General features: G+C 37.2%; 2 protein-coding genes across 2 annotated transcripts in view; both read left to right on the forward strand.

The window, feature by feature from the left end:
• Positions 1 to 10,188, forward strand: part of LOC127639314 (microtubule-associated protein 1B-like) — a 73,926-nt gene extending 63,738 nt beyond the window's left edge. Inside the window, exons 4-7 of the mRNA XM_052121242.1 lie at positions 1,570 to 1,710; positions 1,856 to 5,021; positions 7,011 to 7,219; positions 7,430 to 10,188. Coding sequence (XP_051977202.1) covers positions 1,570 to 1,710; positions 1,856 to 5,021; positions 7,011 to 7,219; positions 7,430 to 7,585 — 3,672 coding nt within the window. The 3' untranslated portion in view covers positions 7,586 to 10,188. The remainder of the gene's footprint in view (positions 1 to 1,569; positions 1,711 to 1,855; positions 5,022 to 7,010; positions 7,220 to 7,429) is intronic.
• Positions 10,189 to 15,037: 4,849 nt separating this feature from the next.
• Positions 15,038 to 19,332, forward strand: part of ifi44g (interferon induced protein 44g) — a 14,540-nt gene continuing 10,245 nt past the window's right edge. The window contains exons 1-3 of the mRNA XM_052121626.1: positions 15,038 to 15,240; positions 17,918 to 18,039; positions 18,230 to 18,281. Coding sequence (XP_051977586.1) covers positions 17,943 to 18,039; positions 18,230 to 18,281 — 149 coding nt within the window. The 5' untranslated portion in view covers positions 15,038 to 15,240; positions 17,918 to 17,942. The remainder of the gene's footprint in view (positions 15,241 to 17,917; positions 18,040 to 18,229; positions 18,282 to 19,332) is intronic.

Raw genomic sequence — 19,332 nt, forward strand, 5'->3', positions numbered from 1 at the left:
CACATGTCTACTGGCTAATAAATGTGATGTGTCTGTCGAGTTTCATGCAATTTCAAGTATGCTAAGAGTCTCAAAAGCATCAAAAAAGAATATTCGAAGTTTGAAGCGTTGCCGCTGCAACAGTATCAAAGATATCAATAATCCTTTCACATGTCTACATCTGCCGTGTGTTTACATTATACACCTAAAGTTTTAAGTAAATCGGGTAAAAATAAGAGGGTGATTTCAAAGCATTGTGAAAGTGACACACTTCCTTCTGCCAGTTGGTGGCGCTATAACTTTGACTCACAATAGTCACATCCATGCGATCGGCCTCTTACAGCGAACACACTGCTGAAGTTTCATCGACATCAATTAATGTATGCAGAAGTTATAACACACTTCCTGTTTCTCTTTTCGCGCCATCATTTCGTTTCCTCGCCACGGCCAAACCGTTCGACATATCAAAAATCCGCTGTCAATATTTCATCCTCAATGTCTTGACTTCATGCTGACCGAGTTTCGTGGTGATAGGTGGAATTCTCTAGGAGGAGTATTTCAAATTCCATTGCATGCGTTTTCCAAAAAACCCTAAATAGACGATTTCCTGTTGGGCTGAGGTAAAAAGTAAAAGTATGAAGGATATATGAAACGATGAGATCTATATGTGTACCGAGTTTCATATTATTACATGCAAGCGTGTTTGATTTATGGACCAAGTTTTCGGACCCCGTTCCAGGGGGCGCCGTCGAGCTCCCCTGCCACGCCCGGGTACCAGCTTCAGCCCGGCCCTAATGGCCGCGGGTTCTGACCCGCGTGCAAAGTTTCAAGAGTTTTCGAGCACGTTAAGAGCCCCAAAAGTGCCCCAATAGTCGTAAAAAAAATAATAATATTAATCCTAACGAAAACAATAGGGCCTTGCCTTTTCAAGGCTTGGGCCCTAATAATAATAATAATAATCCTAACGAAAACAGTAGGGTCCTACGCACTTTGTGCTTGGGCCCTAATAATAATCCTAACGAAAACAATAGGGTCCTACGCACTTTGTGCTTGGGCCCTAATAATTTTATTCGGATGGAATTGAAATCACAAAATAACCTTAGTGAGACACAAACATACCCATTCTCCTTAAGGAAAAACATTCCGTCTGAAAAAGGCTTCAGACAGTATATCTGATTTTCATCTTTAACTGAAGGTAGATTTAGATTTACTTGATGTACAAATAACTGATCATATGATATACTTTCATCCATCTTCATTGTTAAATATTGGACTTGTACACTTCAATTAATTTGCACATGCATCCTCTGTTCCAGAACTCTTTCTTGTCCTCTGTAGTTCCTTCTAACATATGTATGATAGGTATTTGACTGCTGTTTACTCTACGTTAGACCATGTAAACACTGGAAAGTATTGACACATTCCTTGCAGCAAGTTCCCTCTTACAGTCCCTCTTAAAATTCTGTTGTAGAGTTAGGGTCTTAAATTCAGTGCCAAGTACTGTTTGTATCATTGAACATGATACCATTAAAAATAATTGTAGAGTGTAACAAATGTTGTAGATCTGCATGCTTCTCTTTATTTCCATAGGTTCGTCGTCTAATATCTGATACGTCTCTTCACAAGCTGCTAATTCTCGCTGGGCAGTGTGTTGAAGTGACAGGAGACCTTGTGTTACAAACAGGGTCTTTTTCTCTAAATGACTTCATCCACATATTTTCAGATGGAGAGGTCTGTCGTTTTGTTGTCTTATTACATTTCTGCTGAATGTTTGTCCTTTTAAATACTCAAATTCACATTAATGTTTGTTACATGTTCCGAAGATTTTATTATTATATGTTTACTAATAGATTATATATTTTTTTTCCTGGCATAGATTGGAGATCTTCTTAGCTCTACAGACCCTACCCAAAAAGCCAGCCTAACTCTAAGCTACCCCAAAACTGGGATGTGTTGGAAAAATTCTCAGTTGGAAAAACATAATTTGCAAGATTTTATTGAAATTAAAACCAACCCTTTGTTATTGCTGCCAGAGATGGAGGGCCTTCAAGAGTTCATAGAGTATCTATCAGAGTCTCTCGAACCTCAGTCACCCTTCAATTTGCTTGTGCCGCCCAGTACAGTGGGCTTCCTGAAACTGTCTCGTCCCTGCTGCTATGTGTTTCCTGGGGGAAGAGGTGACAGTGCCTTCTTTGCTGTGAATGGTTTCAATGTCTTGGTCAATGGAGGGTCTGATCCACATTCCTGTTTCTGGAAACTGGTGAGACATCTAGACAGAGTTGACTCCATATTACTCACCCATGTTGGTGTGGATAATCTACCTGGTATAAACAGCCTTCTTCACAGAAAAGTTGCTGAAGAGGACTCTGCAGGATCGCAGCTCAGTGAAGATTGGCAAAATAACCTGTTTTCTCCAGAAATAGGGGTTGTATTCCTCAACGCTTCAGAAAGATTAAAAAAAATTCAGAGTGACCCCAGGGTTCTTCGAAGTTGTGATCAGGTTGCACTAACTTTACAGCATTTAGAAAGTTTGTCGATTTCTCCAGAACAGCTCAGTCGTTCATCTGGCCCTGCTATCGAGCCAGCAATTCTCTTCCAGAAGATGGGAGTAGGTCGACTAGAGCTTTTTGTACTCAATCCAGTCAAAGGTAGCAAAGAACTAGAGCTTTTCTTGCAAACCTGGCCTAATGTAAAAATCTCAGAAATCCCTCTAACTTGCATGGTTTCCATATGTGCTCTGTTGGTATGGCATCCATCTAATCCTCGAGAAAAGATCATTCGTGTTCTATTTCCTGGGTGCACACCAGAATCCAAGATCTTTGATGGGTTGGAGAAGCTAAAACATCTAGACTTCCTCAAGCACTCAGTGGTTAGTTTAAAGGATCTTGAGGCATCTAAATTGGGTAAACAGCCAAAGCATGCAGAGAGCAAGGAAAGTCTTAAGAGTGTTTCCAAAGAAGCTAGGCCTGTTAGTGCATCGCTCAAAGACAAGGTAAGCAAAGTAGATTTGACTAAACCGAAGACCAAATCCACTAATGATACTGTTCCAAAAGATGGGAAAGAGGTTGAGGAAAAAGTAAAGCCAAAAGGTGATGTCAAGCAAAGACCTAAGCCTGAAAAACAAGTGACAAAGAAAGATCCTGCAAAAGAAGAGAAGAATGAAGTTAAGAAGAAAGAGGACAGGCCATCAATTAGTGTTGCAAAGAAAGAAGATCATTTTGAGAAAAAGAAAGAACCCTTGAAAAAATTTATTTGTGCAAAGCCCAAAAAAGATATTAAACCTGAATTAAAAAAGGAGATTAAGAAAGAATTCAAACCAGAAGACAAAAAAACAACCAAAACACTTGGGAAGGATGTTAAGAAAGCCACTGGAACTTTACCAGGCAATTCAGTCTCTAGAACATCAATGGGGAGGAGTGGTTCACTAAAAAAAGATTTGATTGTCCCCAGAAGTGATGCTTTAACCAAAGGGAAGCCAATGCCACATAAAAAGGATCCCAGCAATGTAAAATCAGCAAGTGAAGTTGTAGCAGATCGTTCAAAGATGTCTACACCTGAGGACATGACCACAGGATTGGAAAAGTTGAGGATGGAGAATGAGCGATTGAAGAATGTTGAAGGCAACCATTTAAATTCAAGAACTGAAAGTGATTTGCTGACGAATGGCTCTAAGATGGGGTCAAACGAAAGTCCAGAGACGTTTCGGAGTATGTATGGGCTTCCTGGCTCAAACAATGCTATTGAACCTCCCTTGCCGCTTGCAAAGACTCCAAAGAGTGAGAAAAGTGTCAATTTTGATCTTACACCAACAGAGCATGATGGATGCCTAAAAGAGGATGTCTGTGCAAGCTTGGATGACAAAACCTTTGAGTTAGTTTCTCCTACAGACTCTGGAAAGAATAGTGCAGGGCATACCCCTTTCCTCCATTCTCCTGATTATGCTGCTCAAATCTCTGGTGAGGATAGTGGTTTGAGAATTAGGATGTCTGGTCTCAGTGAAGACAATCAGATGGGTTCCCACAAGAACACTGTAGGAGGTGGCTCTAAAATCAACTTGGAAAACAGCTCCATATCCTCACAAGACAGACAGTCAAGCTTTCTCTCTTCACTGTCTCTTAAGGATACTGTGCCTGATGCCTCTCCAAGCATTACTTCCTTTCCTGCAGAAGTTGGCTCTCCACACTCCACTGAAGTAGATGATTCTTTATCAGTTTCCTTTGAACAAGTATTTTGTAATGTGGCATACACTAATGGACATTTAGCAGACCTTGACTCAAAAACAGAAATTCCCTTGCCCTTAAAAACATCTCATAATAGTCACCACACATATGATGGATCAGAAAATCACATCTTTGGACCACAAAGTGACATGCTTCCACATGATGTCGACCTATGCCTGGTCTCACCTTGTGAGTTCAGGCATCACAAATCTCTGGAGAACCAACAGGGACAGTCTCCTGAGATTGTTGTGCCATGTCCTGACCTTTCTGAGGAGCCAGTTAGATTGCCCTACCAATGCAATAATAGTGATCATCAGTCACTTGAAGGTCAAGAGACCATAACGTCCTCTGTTAGTGTCTCTCTGATCTCAGTTTCTGATTCTGACGTCCTACCAGCCACTGGAGAGTGTCCTTCAATTAGTGAGGACTTAGAATCTGATGAGGACGTTGGTGAGATTTTTCCACCCCACCATCCCAGCAATCATTCATTCCACTGTGATTCCCAGCATGCCTCTGAAGACCCTCCACCTGCTCCAATGAAAGATTTACCTCCACTGCCACCTCAGCCTGGTGCCTGCATGGTTGACCCAGAGGCTGATGGTCAAAGCAAATCTTCCAAGAATGTAACGTCAAATGCCAAGAAAACAGCGAATGCATCAACAAAGACAGCATTTGCAAATATCACAACACAGAGCGGGAAGACAAAGACTGCTACACAGGCATCTGCCAGTGGAACCATTCGAGTAATATCTAGTCTGGATAACAGGCCTGCATCCCGCAGTGCCATCAGTGGATCTAGACCAGCACCTTTAAAGTCCTCCAGTGAGTCCTTGTGCTTTCTTTAAGAAATAAATTAAATGTGTTTCTATACAGTTCCTTCAGGAAGTCATCAACCAATCATTGATTATTTCATGTTCTGTTGGGTGGCAAAGCCAAATTGAAGAAATTTTAATTACATCTACAATCTAGGGCTTTCACTAATTATACTTATTAATAGTACTTTAACAATTATTCTAACGATTGAGTAATCTGTAAAATTATTTAATTAAATCAGTTTGCATAATTTTGTTGAGTTGAAGTCATGTTTGGCTGATATGTGTTCATTAGTCTACATTTTGATGAACTCTACAATTGAATAACAACAACAAAACAAATGTGAAAAATATATCTGAAGACAACAGACACTCAAAGCAGACCTATAATTTAAAAACTGTGTTTAATTCATGCTGACAGACATTGGCTACTCCAGGTGTCCCCAACTTTTTCATTAACTAGTTCAACATGATCTAGCCATTTCAGTTTAGAAGTCAAATATGGTAAAACAGGCCCTAGAATTTCGGCCCACAAATCTCGTTTAATGAGGATTTTATATCAATTCATGGTTAATAGTTTACTAGTATAAAAAAGCTATTTCATATGGTTGTTGATGTTTTTTTACTGTCATATTTACCATCATTAAAAGATACTGTAGATGCCTTCTCTCTCTTACGTTGAGCTGCAACAGTTGTGGGCATTTTTATGCTTGTGCTACATACTGTCTATATCGCAACAGCTTGTTGCTTGCCACGTACTACGTAAAATGCCTTCATGCATCTGGACATTCAGTTCATTCTTGAGTAAATCATTTCAAATGCGAAGACTAGCAGTTACTTTTTCAGGTAACCCTGTTACATATTGTGTCAGTGGGGCACGAGACGGCTTTAACGGCAAGCTCACATTGAGCCTTTAGTGACAGCATACAGACCTGCAACTTTATTCAGTAAAAAAAGTTCTCTGTGTTCCTACGTTGAGTTTTAACTGTGATAATGGCCTGTGTCTGCGTCACTTCAGACTTATTTTCTATTTGGTGGTTTTGTAATCGAGGAATTTTTAATGGAATTAAATTGAGTAATCATTACTATTCGACTAAACATGTTGTTTTCAAACAGCTATCCTGAATTGTCCCCCCGCCTACCAATAAACGAATGGATAGTCCCAGCCAGATAATCATGTCATTGCTCAAGTCAATGTTGCTGTGTGTGGATGGTCGGGCAGCTCAAACAAACAATGTTTTTAGCGCCTCAGTTTGGTATACGTTGGTATAGGCCAACGTATACCAAATTTTTTTGCATGCACAGAATATCACGCATAGTGCGTGTCATTTTCTGTGTCGATGCACATGCACTTCGAGTTGACTGTACTTCAATCAGTCACAAATCAACATTGTGTGCATGTCAAATTTGTCTGTACAGGCTCGCTGTCAAAACAGTATTCCTTGGAAAGCTAGAGTGCTCGACTGTGCATGACATAATGGCACGTAGAAAATTTAAAGCTAGCCATTCGTTTTTGACATCGGATTACAAATGTTTTACTTGTAGTTGTCTCTGCCGTTAAAATCACCTATCCCAGATTTTGCAAAGTGTTATACAATATCTGAAGTGTGTAACATTTGTGATGTTAAAATAAAGTAATAGCATCAAACGGTGTGGCAGGGCGGAGGGCGGTGCCGGGTCGTGATCCTACACACCCGGTCCCGCATTAGGCTAATCAAGCCTCCCGAGAGGGATAAAGGTTGACTGCAGAGGATCATGAGGGAGAGAGAGAGAGTTTACGGACATGTCCTTCGTGTGTGTTTGTGTCCTTATTTTAAGTTGTTAATTAAAATATTATTTACATTGAAAAGCCGGTTCTCGCCTCCTCCTTTCCATTGACCCTTTACAAACGGTTATATTTTAGTTCTGAAACTCAAACCCCACTGAGCAATTTCAATGTACTATATTTGATAATGTGAGAATTGGTATCGGAGTGAAGCAAAGTTTCTTGTCTCTGCAGGTTCTGCGAATTCAAGTTCAGTACCTGTCTATTTGGACCTGGCATATTTGCCCTCTGGTTCAGCAGCTCACACTGTTGATGTGGAGTTTTTCCGGCGTCTACGCTCCTCCTGCTATATAATTAGTGGATCTGAACCACAAAAGAAAACAGTCATGAGATCTATTCTAGACTCTCTTTTAGAGGGGAAAGCATCCTGGCCTGATGTGAAGGTTAGTGTTGTGATGTTTTGCAGTTCACCATGCCCTCACAAATCATTTTGAAAAATCTCTTTGATTGTTCATCCAGCATTACCATCAGGTTTTGCCACATTTAATATGCTCCAGTCCCTACAGAGTTTGACGGTCAGACAAAAGACTGACTGTTGACACTATTTGATCTCTTAACCGATAATTTTACTGTGATTTACCCTGCACCAACAGGTTACCCTGATCCCCACCTATGATTCGCTGACCATGCACGACTGGTACCAGGAGACCCATGAGCGCCAGAGAGATCTGGGAATCACAGTACTGGGCAGCAACAGCACTGTGGCCATGCAGGACGAGACCTTCCCAGCATGTAAAGTGGAGTTTTAAACACACCCCTGCCTTTCACTAGAGCACTTCTGTTCAACTGCAAAACAATGTGCTAAGATTCTTCACAGTGAGAAATTGTATCTTGAGCAGCAGGATGAAGAATTTCTAGTTTATTTATTAACGGTTTGGAATACGTGACTGCCGCTCTAGTAAGCAAGCAGTCAAATTGTTTGAACTTTTTCAGAAATGTATTAGGAATAATTAACACAATGAAACTTTTGTCGAAATTCACCGTTGCCGTCCCAAACTTGTATGATTGTATGTGACCAGTACATTTTTCAGGATTTCCCCTCTTGTGTTCCAAGGTACAAAGTCATAAGGGTTTGGAACGACATGATTTGGGGTAAGAAATGGGTGAGCCTTTATTATTTTTGTGTTGCTGCATAAAATTTTATGGCTTTTGTGTGAAGAGGATAGACAATGTTGCTGTGTATTTTTTATGGCAAGTTTAGTAATTTTACATTTGCCTGTGTTATTGTATGTCATTTGTTGCTGCTTGTGGATGTTCAGGCATGTTGGTCAAGATTCATCTGAACAATTGACCATATCTTGTGTTTCTACATTATTACTTGCACATTTTGTATGTTCTTTGGAAAGACTGATTGAACAGAGTTATACATGATAACATTCGGTGAGTCAGTAAACTACAGATATATCATTGTGAGTTATTTTAAAAAGTTTTCTCCCTTTTTTTTTTACTGTCACAGTGATTAAACGGAAAGAGCAACAATTTTAATTATATAATGACTTTCCTGGTATTGGAAACATTTTATGTAATGCCCTTGCATTAGCTAAATTGATCATGGTATACAGGCTATTGTGTGACTTGTGTAACAATGTATCTGGAAAAATATGTTTTCATTGAGTAAGTGGAATGAACTATTACACATTTTTCCTGTTATGGTGAAAGTTTGTGCAATTCCATTTAATATGGATTATTCAACAATATTGGACAACTTTCTTTTCCCAAAATTAGCTATACAGGCTAGAAAAACATTTCTATGTTTACCAGAAATTATACTATAGTTAAGGCACATTTGGCTAAAATCTTTATTTTAAAAATGTAAAGCATGAAAAATTGCTCTTTTTTTAGAGCATCAAATGCAGTCGGACACTATGTAGGAAGGAGTATAGATGAAAATATACTCTTATGTTGTTAAACCCAAGTGACTTTCTTATTCTGCATATATCGAGAGTGCAACATAGGGGTGTAAATCGGACGTTTCATCACGATACGATCTTGAATCGATTCTATTGGCCTGTGTGCCGATAATTGCTGATACTTCAAAGTCTGATGCAATACAAATCGATTTAGGGCCCTGCAATTGATATTATGTGCCTATTTTACACAATTAAAATGTTTTGCCCTCAAATGCAACCAAATTATAATTTGATTATTTTATTCAGCTCTCTGTATCCACATTGTGACAAAATAAAGTACTTCAGATGTTGAGAAATATTCCACAGATAAATAATATAAAAAATAGTCACAGTAAGTGATCATTACTGATTTGATGACAGCTAATTGTTCAGTTTAGTCCATTTCATGACTTGTTTCCAACTATCCATTCTATCTGTGGTTTTCTTGACTACAACTTCCACAGTTGTAATGACATTTTTTTATAATGTAATATGGTTGCTTCATCGGATATGCGTACAGATGTGGCTGACATGAGAGTATTAAAATAAAGGTACATCTTACATTTCTAAATCGATATTTATGCGTTGTATCGATAACATCGGATAGTTGGTTATTGGCTTGATGGATCGTTACACCCCTATGGTTATTCAGCATAGACCTTTATATCTTTTTTTTTTCTCCAATTACTTGCCTCCCTTTGTCAAAAAATGGAATTAGTATACAAAGATGAATGCCTTATTGCTCTACCGTCAATCAAAAAACACTAAAGAAGCATTTGATATATGACACTTTATTTGAAAAGTTAATATTTTAGTGCTTTTTGTTGATCACCTTTTTTTTTATTTTTATTTTTTTTTGTCAGTGTACATTATAATAGCAATTGCTGCTATACACTCCAAATTATTATTATTTGTTATGGTCGTCAAGGTGTGCCATGCTCAGCATAGAATATTTCTTGTTTGTGTGGACCTAAATGAAAATTACTTATTCAAAGTTGCACTTTTTCATGTCTGAGCCCACATTATTTTCTGTGGTACAATTAGTTTTAGAAGCATTGGTTTTGTTGTTTACATGTATTTTTGTTATCATTATAATAAAACCAGCCAAAAATAGAAATAAAAATATATCTTGCCATGCTTGTGTTTAAAGTCACTAACATGCTTAAATGTTTCAGGACTGAATTTTGAAATATTTGCATATTTTGTCAAATAAAGCTGATAATTTAAGTATTAGCACAGTTATTTTGTACCTATTGAAGTGATGTAAGGGCTCATTGGTGGGCTAAATGGTGGATGTCCTTTGGTCTGATCTAAAAGTCTTTAATTTAATTTTGCTCCAATTTAAGTACTTTTTTTTTTTTCGTCATGTGCCAGATGATGTACTGCGGAGGTATCTGCTTCAAAACATAGGGGTATTCATTTTTCATTGATCATTTCTTTATATTAAAAAAATCCTTATATTAAAGTTCATTCTTAAATGTCAAATTGTTTTTAATTGATTGTTTTTGTTCAATATTCACCAGCACAGTTGTCATTTCAAACTAAAACTGGCTGAGGCTAAATTGCACACAGAACATCTCAATGTGTTCTTTAAAGAGACTAATAATGGCACTGAATTTGTATCTGTAAACAGAATGACCTAATACAGTTCAGGAAAGAATTTGATTACTCATTATTCAAAGGCAGTTGTTTTATATATATATGCGCATACATGCATGCATACAGCTTTGGAAAAAATTAAGAGACCACTCAATGTTCAGTTTCTCTGAATTTACTATTTATAGGTATGTGTTTGAGTAAAATTATCATTTTTGTTTTATTCTATAAACTACTGACAAAATGTCTCCCAAATTCCAAATAAAAATATTGTCATTTAGAGCATTTATTTTCAGAAAATGAAAATGGTCAAAATAACAAAAAAGACAAGATCTCAGAAAAGAAATTGTGGACCTCCACAAGTCTGGTTCATCCTTGGGAGCAACTTCCAAAAGCCTGAAGGTACCACGTATAAACACCATGGGACCATGCAGCCATCATACCGCTCAGGAAGGACTCATTCCGTCTCCTAGAGATGAACATAGTTTGGTGCAAATCAATCCCAGAACAACCACAAAGGACCTTGTGAAGATGCTGAGGAAACGGGGAGGCAAGTATCTATATCCACAGTAAAATTAGTCCTATATTGATATAACCTGAAAGGCTGCTCAGCGAGGAAGCCACTGCTACAAAAACTGTCATAAAAAAGCCAGACTACTAATGAAACAAAAATTAAACAATTGACCATCGTTATGTTTGGTGGAAAAAGGTTGAAGCTTGCAAGCCGAAGAACACCATCCCAACGGTGAAGCATGGGGGTGCTTTGCTGCAGCAGGGAGTGGTGCACTTCACTAAATAGGTGGCATCATGAGGAAGGAAAATGATGTGGATATATTGAAGCAACATCTCAAGACATCAGCCAGGATGTCGCAAATGGGTCTTCCAAATGCACCATGACCCCAAGCATACCTCCAAAATTGTGGACAAAAGGACAAAAATGTCAAGGTATTCCAGTGGCCATCACAAAGCCCTGACCTCAATCCGATTGAAAATATATCTACAACCTGACTCCGTTACACCAGTTCTGTCTGGGCCAGCAACTTATTATGGAAAGCTACCCAAAACATTTGACCCAAGTTAAATAATTTAAAGGCAATGCTGCCAAATATTAACAATGTATGTAAACTTGTGACCCGAAAGAAATAAGATAAAATAAATAATTCTCTCTACTATTATTCTGACATTAACATTCTTAAAATAAAGTAGTGATCCTAACTGGCCTAAGACAGGTAATGTTTTCTATGAGGACATGTCAGAAAATGTGAGAAACTGAGTTTTAATGCATTTGGATAAGATGCATGTTAACTTCTCACTTCAACTGTGTGTGTGTGTGTGTGTGTGTATATATATATATATATATATATAATATAAGAAATACAGCATGAAGGGGTCCATTGCAGTAACTCATGCAGGTATAATCTGTAAAGGGATATATGTACTAGTTTTAAAGCAACAATAAATATGCCAGTAAATAAAAGATAAGCAGATGCAACAAAGCAGCATGTCAGTTAGTGACAGTAAAGTTATTTAATATGCAACAATTAGATTAGGTGCTTGAATCTGATCTGATGTGTGGCGTTCCAAAAATGCTGGCATTTAGTTGCATCTTTCATTTGCTTTCATTCACTTGAGTCATTTATTGAACATTTTTGGAAATTGCATATTTACTCCATTATGTGGCAACAAATGAGTATCCTTTAAGAATGAGTTATTCAATCAATGACTCCACTGATTCATTTAAAAGCAGAGGGTCGTTCACCAGTGAAACAATAATGAGTCGCTCACTTAAAAGATTCATTCAAAAACAATGATTCATGTATGAAAGAAACAACACAGCTTTACATTCATGACACTTGATCTGAAAAGTGAATGATGTTGTGCTTTTTGTTGATCACCCTGTTTTTGTTTCATTGAATGCAAAAAAAAAATTAAAATAAAAATACATTTTAATGGATGTTAAATGGAGCCATGCTCAGCTAAATGTTTATGGGGACGTTTATGAAACAGACCATTTCTGGAGATTGCATATTTACTTCAGTAGGTGGCAACAAATGAGCGTCCTTTATATTACAGGTGAAACTCGAAAAATTAGAATATCGTGCAAAAGTTCATTAATTTCAGTAATTCAACGTAAAAGGTGAAACTAATATATTATATAGACTCATTACAAGCAAAGTAAGAAATTTCAAGCCTTTATTTGATATAATTTTGATGATTATGGCTTACAGCTTATGAAAACCCCAAATTCAGAATCTCAGAAAATTAGAATATTGTGAAAAGGTTCAGTATTGTAGGCTCAAAGTGTCACACTCTAATCAGCTAATTAATCCAAAACACCTGCAAAGGGTTCCTGAGCCTTTAAATGGTCTCTCAGTCTGGTTCAGTTGAATTCACAATCATGGGGAAGACTGCTGACCTGACAGTTGTGCAGAAAATCATCATTGACACCCTCCACAGGGAAAGCCTCAAAAGGTAATTGCAAAAGAAGTTGGATGTTCTCAAAGTGCTTTATCAAAGCACATTAATAGAAAGTTAAGTGGAAGGGAAAAGTGTGGAAGAAAAAGGTGCACAAGCAGCAGGGATGACCGTAGCCTGGAGAGGATTGTCAGGAAAAGGCCATTCAAATGTGTGGGGGAGCTTCACAAGGAGTGGACTGAGGCTTCAAATGTTGTATTCCTCTTGTCAAGCCACTCCTGAACAACAAACAACGTCAGAAGCGTCTTACCTGGGCTAAAGAAAAAAGAACTGGTCTGTTGCTCAGTGGTCCAAAGTCCTCTTTTCTGATGAGAGCAAATTTTGCATCTCATTTGGAAACCAAGGTCCCAGAGTCTGGAGGAAGAATGGAGAGGCACATAATCCAAGATGCTTGAAGTCCAGTGTGAAGTTCCCACAGTCTGTGTTGGTTTGGGGAGCCATGTCATCGGCTGGTGTTGGTCCACTGTGCTTTATTAAGTCCAGAGTCAACGCAGCCGTCTACCGGGACATTTTAGAGCACTTCATGCTTCCTTCAGCAGACAAGCTTTATGGAGATGCTGACTTCATTTTCCAGCAGGAAACCTGCCCACACTGCCAAAAGTACCAAAACCTGGTTCAATGACCATGGTATTACTGTGCTTGATTGGCCAGCAAACTCACCTGACCTGAACCCCATAGAGAATCTATGGGGCATTGCCAAGAGAAAGATGAGAGACATGAGACCAAACAATGCAGAAGAGCTGAAGGCTGCTATTGAAGCATCTTGGTCTTCCATAACACCTCAGCAGTGCCACAGGCTGATAGCATCCATGCCACGCCGCATTGAGGCAAAAGGGGCCCAAACCAAGTACTGAGTACATATGCATGATTATACTTTTCAGAGGGCTGACATTTCTGTATTTAAAATCCTTTTGTTTTATTGATTTCATGTAATACTCTAATTTTTCGAGTTTCACCTGTATGAGTGAGTAATTCAATTATTGACAACTGATTTGTTAAAAACCGAGTCCTGCACCACTGAAACAGGAATGATTAGTTCATTTAGAAGATTTGTTAAAAACACTGATTCGTTGATGAATGAAACAACTAGTTTAAAACACGATCAGTGCAGAGAACGCAGTTGTAGGCTACTTGCTTTGACTTCGAATTTTTGTGGTCTGAGAACAAATTCACCAACTTACTGGACATTTTTTGTCGTGAGACAAAATGTGTCTGAATAAGCTTTTCACTCAGATAAATGACACGGACAATTCTTAATAGTCAAGTCGTAATTTTTATTTATATAGCACTTTTCACAAAACACATCGCCTCAAAGCAGCTTTACAGAAAATCAGGTTTTAACAGAAAATGAAACCGTAATCTATTAAATCTTAGAGTCATCATTGTGCACCCTTTATGAATAGTTTAATCTGCAAACAAAACCAAAGTACCACTGTGGTGTCATGGTTTTTGGACATATATATCATGGTTATATCATGGTACTATTAATTGAAGCACTTTCAGTCTCCAGATTTGTATAGTACTGTGCAAAAATTGTAGGCACTTATAAAAAAATGTTGCATAGTGAAGCTAATCAATATTTGGTGTGACAGTCTTTGCCTTCAAAACAGCACTGATTGTCATAAGGACACCTGGACACAGTTTTTCTTGGTGGTTGGCAGATCGGATGTTCAAGCTTCTTGGAGAATTCACCACAGTTCTTATTTAGACTGTCTCAATTGTGTCTGTCTTGACAATTGATATTACATACTGATACATTAAAAGCAGAATACCCAAAATAACAGATGTAAGGCATGTTTTTTGTGTGATAAATATAAGAATTTTGCACAGTACTGTGTATATAGCCTGATTTATGGCTCAGTTTTCTTAGTTTGCTTGAGAAACTGAATAGACCTCATTCACGTGTAGCACCATCATTGATTTTTAATGGGATTATTTCATGTACTCTTACCTTGTTTTATATTCTGTGTCTCATTTTAATGTTCTGTGTTCACTTGCTTGTTTTTCCTATCACAAATCATATCACTTGTGTACGTGAGCACACTTGGCAATAAAGCTCATTCTGATTCTGAACGACAATGAGGCTGTGAGGGACTTACAGTCTCTTCAATGACACGAACGGTATAAAGCTCCTAGATCTCATATGATTTTCAACAACTCGTGTTTTCTGAAAGTTCTTTGTACACTGAATGTTCTTGGACAGATGTTGTATAAATGTTTTGTTCGCGGGACGATCCAAAAAAACACTTTAAACTGCAGTACTGAAGAGACTAAGTTTATCCCTCACAGCCTCATTGTCATTCCCATAACAAAGATGGCGCTGCAGTGAATGATGAGGACTGCTCTCTGCTGGTCAGATCCGTCTCTGTCATCTTTACTTTCGTTTTCTCAATAATGAAAGGAACGTTTCACTGGCTCGATCTGCTGTTTTTCACTTGATCGCAGTAAGTAATTTATAGTTTATTAGTTTTTGTTGATTTTTTTGAGATTTTCTTTCTTGCGTTAATGAATCTTGTGCGATGAACGTCAGAAACTGAAGTTGTGTTGTGTTCACCCCGTGCAGTTTTTATTCACTTTTATACCATATAGCAAACTTTTAACAAAAATATATGATTGCCCTTTAAATATCTTACAAGACAACCACAGTGACTGTCAAAATTACAGTACTGGGATTTTCTTCAACTTCGTGCAGGGGGTTGATTTTTTATTATAGCTAAAAGATTAAAAATATATATTTTTGTTATGAAAGTCACATTATTACAGGGCCCATTAGAGAACTGGTCGGAAATTTCTTTCTGAAATAGTTTTGCATTCCTTTGCAATACATTTACCATGGTTTTACTAGTACAGTTACCATATTTGAACCATGATTTCCTTTGTTAAACCACAGTAACAATACAGGAAAACGAAAACAATGGTAATACAAATGTTACATTTGTGGTTTTACTACAAATATCATAGTTTACCCATGGTTATTGGAGTAAACACTTTGTTGTTACCACAAGATTAACACTTGTGGGAACTTTGTAATATTTTTTTTTTATGTAATTTTTTTAAATATTTTCCACCAGATGGTGCCATTTTCTTATGTTTAGCCTATGGAGCAATTACATAATTTTTTCCTATTTCTGTTTGCTGTATTATAGAGCAGTGCAGGCCAAATGAGTAAATTATGCAGCTAAAATTGTGTGTGTGTGTGTGTGTGTGTGTGTGTGTGTGTGTGCAAATTCTAGAACAATGGCATATGTAAACAAATTGGCATTTAAAGGTTTAAAATCCTGAAATATGAATGAATATTTGGTAGTTATGATCAGGACTGATGTTGGTTAAAAAATTTACTAATTGAAAGTGTAAAATAATATTAATATATAATATTATGGCAGTATTTTGACCTGGACATTTTTGTCCTCGAAGGACCTCTCAGTAACTTTTTTTGTATTGACGCACAAGGGGTGGCTAATCTATTGTAAAACCATGGTTACTACATGGATACAGTGTACTATCGTAAAACCATGGTTTCCGTGCAAAAATAAATGGTTAGAAGAATTATGGTTACTACAGTCTTACTATTGTAAACCATTTACTCATTGATTGCAAAACTATAGACTAGTAACCATGGTGTTAATACAGTATACTGTTTCCATATAGTATCCATGGTTTATCATAGATTAAATCTTGAGGTTTTGTTTCTATTCCAAATACCAGATTTTAACCATAGCATTTGTAGTAAAACCATAGTAACCACAAAATTATGATTTTTATTACCATAGTTATCATTTTCCTGTATTATAACAATGTTTCAGAATGAATACATGGTTAAACAAAGGATACTACAGTAAAACCATGGTAAATGTATTGCGAGGGAACACAAAATGTATTTTGAGGGAGCGTTAATATATTTCAAAAAGTTCTCAGTCCCAGGGGCTCAGGGTCAGTACATAATAAATTACTCTAAAACTTTTTACTAGACCTTAATTTATTTTTGGCACTTTTCAAATGTGTTGATTTGAGTTTTAGCATTGTCCCAGACTTTCAATATTAAACTAGGAAAATGTTTAATTAAATATTTAAAAAGAAAAATTATTTCATGTTTAAAACAATGTCATCTAAACAAAGAGTGAGCAAAACAATCATGAACATTTCAGTATTTATTGTCTGAAAATGATTTTTATTTGTTTTTTTATTGATTGATTGATTTATTTTTAAATGACTGTTTAAATGAATGGCATCATTTCCACCACACCAAACAATTTTTGCTCTAAGTTTTTCAATAGTTTGTGTACTTGTTAACCAAGTGGACAAAAGAGTCAGTGAAGAGCATGCTTGACATGAAATATGAGACAAAAAAAAAAAACTATCAAGAGAAATATCACTTGTGAATATTTTTATTAGGTGTCATTTCCAATCAAGCTGTAATTTTGGCTGAATTTGTCAAAAGCGTGAAAATATATATGATTTAATTGTATGTATTTAGGATACGTAAAATGTTAACAATGAAATTAGCCTTATCAAGACAAAGATGTTAAAAATGTCATTTCCATCAGTATCATTTCCACCACAGAATTCTATTAAACACAATTTTCTGAATTGAGATGTGCTGGAAATCACACTGTGCTGGGAAAATTCAAATACTGAAATGACATAAATCTCCTGTGATGCATGTACATACACTGTTGAACATTGTTAGCAGACAAACAATGAAACTAATGAGATTAGTCATTAAAAAGAAACTAATGAGATTGTGAAAAAAATATTATCAGTCTTTTTAGTTTATCGACTTTCTAGAAGTCCACAGTGCTAAAAGTGCATTAAGATCGCCCCAGATGAGTAAAATGCAGATTTGTATTTGCTATACAAACAAAGGTGGTTGCATACTGGCCCGATTCTGATATTCTTGTCCCTAGAACGGCCATATGCTCTTTATTAAGTATTCCACAATGAATCCTTTGCATAACTGAACACTGTTTTATTGTCTATTCATGAAGAGTCATTTGTGAAAATGTTTGTATATATTAACTGTGTCCACTAGACACTGTATGATTATACTGTTTTTCACGACATTATCATATTGGAAAAGCTTCATTTTATCTCACAAACAAACTTTGATTCTTGGCACACCAGCAAGCGTTCCCTTCCCTGATCAAGAATGGAGTACAATTGTGGACTTCCAGTTCCAGCTGCATCTTCCACCACTCTAGAAAGCAAACCTAAAAAAGTGACTGTACCTCTGTTCTCTCTCGGAGGTAATACACTTTTTTACACACTATAGATGGACATTTTGTAAGTTTGTTTAACAACAAATGTGGCAAGTACTGGTAAGTGAAACCCCCTTGGGTGCCTATTCCAAAATGGTACAAATACAAAAGATCTCACAAAGATGATCAATAAATGCTTGCTGTCTGAATCATAAACCTTTTCTTTTTATCTAAACAGCAGTTACACCCTTGTTGGCAAAGCAGTGGAGAAATGTAGAGTGGAGTAAAGAGTAGGTAGATCCATAGCTTTAAAACAAGATAGTTTTACTGTGTATATATATATATATATATATATATATATATATATATATATTTTTTTTTTTTTTCAGCCGTGGCCAAAAGTATTGGTAGTGACATACATCTTGTGTTTTGCAAAGTTTGCTGCTTCAGTATTTGTAGATAATTTTTTCACTTGTTTCTATGGTATACTGGAAAACAATGGTAAGTATTTCATACATTTTAAAGGCTTTTATTGGCTAAAACACTCAATATATGCAAAGAGTCAATATTTACAGTGTTGACCCTTGTTCTTCATAACCTCTGCAATTCGCTCTGGCATGCTGGATATCAGCTTCTGGGCCAAGTCCTGACTGACGGTGATCCATTCTTGCCTAATTAGTGCTCAGATTTTATCACAATTTGTGGACTTCTGCTTGTCCTCTCATCTTTTGAGGATTGACCACAGGTTCTCTATGGGATTAAGATCCAGAGAGTTGCCTGACCACAGATCTTTTCATTTTCCAGATGTCCCAAACAGTCAGAAGGGGGCTTCATCAGAGAAAATAACTTTGCACCAGTCTTCTGCTGTACTGTCCTTGTACTTCCTGCAGAATTTCAGTATGTCCTTGATGTTTTCTTGGAGAGAAGTGGCTTCTTTTCTGCCCTTCTTGACACCAGGCCATTGTCCAAAAGTCTTCGCCTCACTGTGCATGCAGATGCACTCACACCAACCTGCTGCCAGTATTGATCAAGCTCTGCACTAGTGGTGACACGATTCCATAGCTGACTCCTCAGGAGGAGGTGGTCCTGGGGCTTGCTGGACAATCTTGGATGTCCTGAAGCCTTCTTCACTGCAGTTGAACCTCTCTCCTTGAAGTTGTTGATGATCAGGTGAATGGTTCTTTCAGGTGCAATATTCTTTGCAGCAATTTCCTTGCATATAAGGCCATTTTGATGCAAAGCCATGATGGCTGCACGTCTTCCTTTAGAGGAAACCATTGCGAACAAGAAGCCAATGATTGGAAGCACTTCTTCCCTCCTTTTATATCAATCAGTCTACTC

The sequence above is a fragment of the Xyrauchen texanus genome, chromosome 48 (assembly GCF_025860055.1).
Source record: "Xyrauchen texanus isolate HMW12.3.18 chromosome 48, RBS_HiC_50CHRs, whole genome shotgun sequence".
NCBI classification, from domain to species: Eukaryota; Metazoa; Chordata; class Actinopteri; order Cypriniformes; family Catostomidae; genus Xyrauchen; species Xyrauchen texanus.